Here is a 1,476-nt window from a genome sequence, read left to right as displayed (position 1 = left end):
ACTACTTCCGGGCCGGACGGAGCGCTTCCGGCCCCCTCCTTGCCCCTCCCTTCCCGTGGCGGGGCGGGGCTCACCGCGTCCTCTCGCGAGAGTCCTTCCAACCAGGCTCAGAAATGACTCCGGCGTCTCAGCAAAACCGCGGAGTAAACTTTTCTCACGCGGCGGTCTACGGCTGGGGGGTTTAAAAAGCTGGATGTAGACTCGAGGTTTAGCCTCTCAGTCCCAGAGGGCTTTTTTTGCTACCTGTATTTTCATTTTTTGCGCTATCTAGTTGCATCACCTTAGGCAGCTGAAGTTTTTCCATTCGTGTGGAAGAGGGCTAAGCCCTTCCTGTCACCTAGATTTGTGCACATCGCTCCTCAGTTTGCAGCAGCAGGTGTTACCACTTTGAGCAATCCTTTCTTCCTCTTATGGGCTGCTGAGGTCTAGAAGGAAAATCGCGTGGAAGGCTCCGTACAAGTTCCCGCTGATCACCGTTATCCCAACCCGCGCCCCCCGCTCCAACAGAGCTGAAGGCAGGACGGTACCAGACAGGGAGAACTGGCCTTGACAGACGAGCCCTCACAGGCACCTCAGCCTCTTCAATCTCGGGGTGACTGTGCTCCAGCTCCTCTTCCCACAAGTCTTGCAACTGAGGGCCACCGGCTGGCAGGGGGATTTAGAGGAATGATGGAGCTCTGGCCTTTGAGCCAGGAGACTAACGCTAGTTTCCTAGAGAGCCAGACTCGAGGAGCGAATGGCCCGGCCCTCCCCGTCGGGAAAACGAGTGGGTAGAAATCAGGGAGCGTCTAGCTGGGTTGAGGCCAGCTCCGATGCGAGTGACTTTCCCTCAGCCACGGGGTCCAGAGCGCGCCAGCTACCGCGCGCAGTGCGGCGCGGAACTGGCTGCGGGAGCTCACAATGAGGGTTCGCGCCCTCGGGGCGGGAGCGGGCGCGTTGCCATGACAGCGGCCAGCTAGGCGCGCGCCCGGGGGCCCACCGCCCCCGGGCGCGCGCAGCCTCACCCCCGCCCCGACCCCCCCGTCGCTGAGCGCACCCCCCCCCCCCCGCCCCCGACAGTGGGAAGGGGCCGGGCCAGCCTCCTGACGTCTGTGCGGGGCTCGGAAGATGGCTGCGGAGCCCAGCACGGGGCAGTGGCTGCGGCGGTGGTGGCGGCGGGCGGGGAGCGCGGCGGACCGGGGCTCCGCCTTGCGCGTGGGGCGCTGAGCGGAGAGGCGCGGAGGAGGCGAGGGCGCACGGGGGGCTTGGGGGACAGCTCGGCGTTGCCTCTCTGCCACCCGCCACACCATGGGCAGCGCGGAGGACGCAGTCAAAGAGAAACTGCTGTGGAACGTAAAGAAGGAGGTAAAGTAGGAGCAAAGACCCCCGGAGACTCACGTCCCTGCCCGCGCTGCCCGGCGAGGGGGACGCGTAAAGGTCCGTACCCCCCCCCCCCACCCCCCGGCACCAGCGCCCGCGGGTCTGGGCCGGGCGGGG

At 65.4% G+C, this 1,476-nt stretch overlaps 1 protein-coding gene across 11 annotated transcripts in view; it reads left to right on the top strand.

Moving 5' to 3' along the window:
- Positions 1–1,038: 1,038 nt before the first annotated feature.
- SGSM2 (small G protein signaling modulator 2) overlaps positions 1,039–1,476 on the top strand; it is a 39,074-nt gene continuing 38,636 nt past the window's right edge. For 6 of the 11 annotated variants that reach the window (XM_042914598.1, XM_042914596.1, XM_042914592.1 and 3 more), the window contains exon 1: positions 1,040–1,344. In XM_042914598.1, coding sequence (XP_042770532.1) covers positions 1,288–1,344 — 57 coding nt within the window. In that variant the 5' untranslated portion in view covers positions 1,040–1,287. Of the gene's footprint in view, positions 1,345–1,476 lie in introns of all 11 variants that reach the window. The other 5 variants (XM_042914591.1, XM_042914590.1, XM_042914586.1 and 2 more) reach the window with 2 other exon arrangements.

Source organism: Panthera leo, chromosome E1, assembly GCF_018350215.1.
Source record: "Panthera leo isolate Ple1 chromosome E1, P.leo_Ple1_pat1.1, whole genome shotgun sequence".
Classification (NCBI taxonomy): Eukaryota; Metazoa; Chordata; class Mammalia; order Carnivora; family Felidae; genus Panthera; species Panthera leo.
Note: the sequence above shows the minus strand (reverse complement) of the source record. Positions and strands in the feature narration are given on the sequence as shown.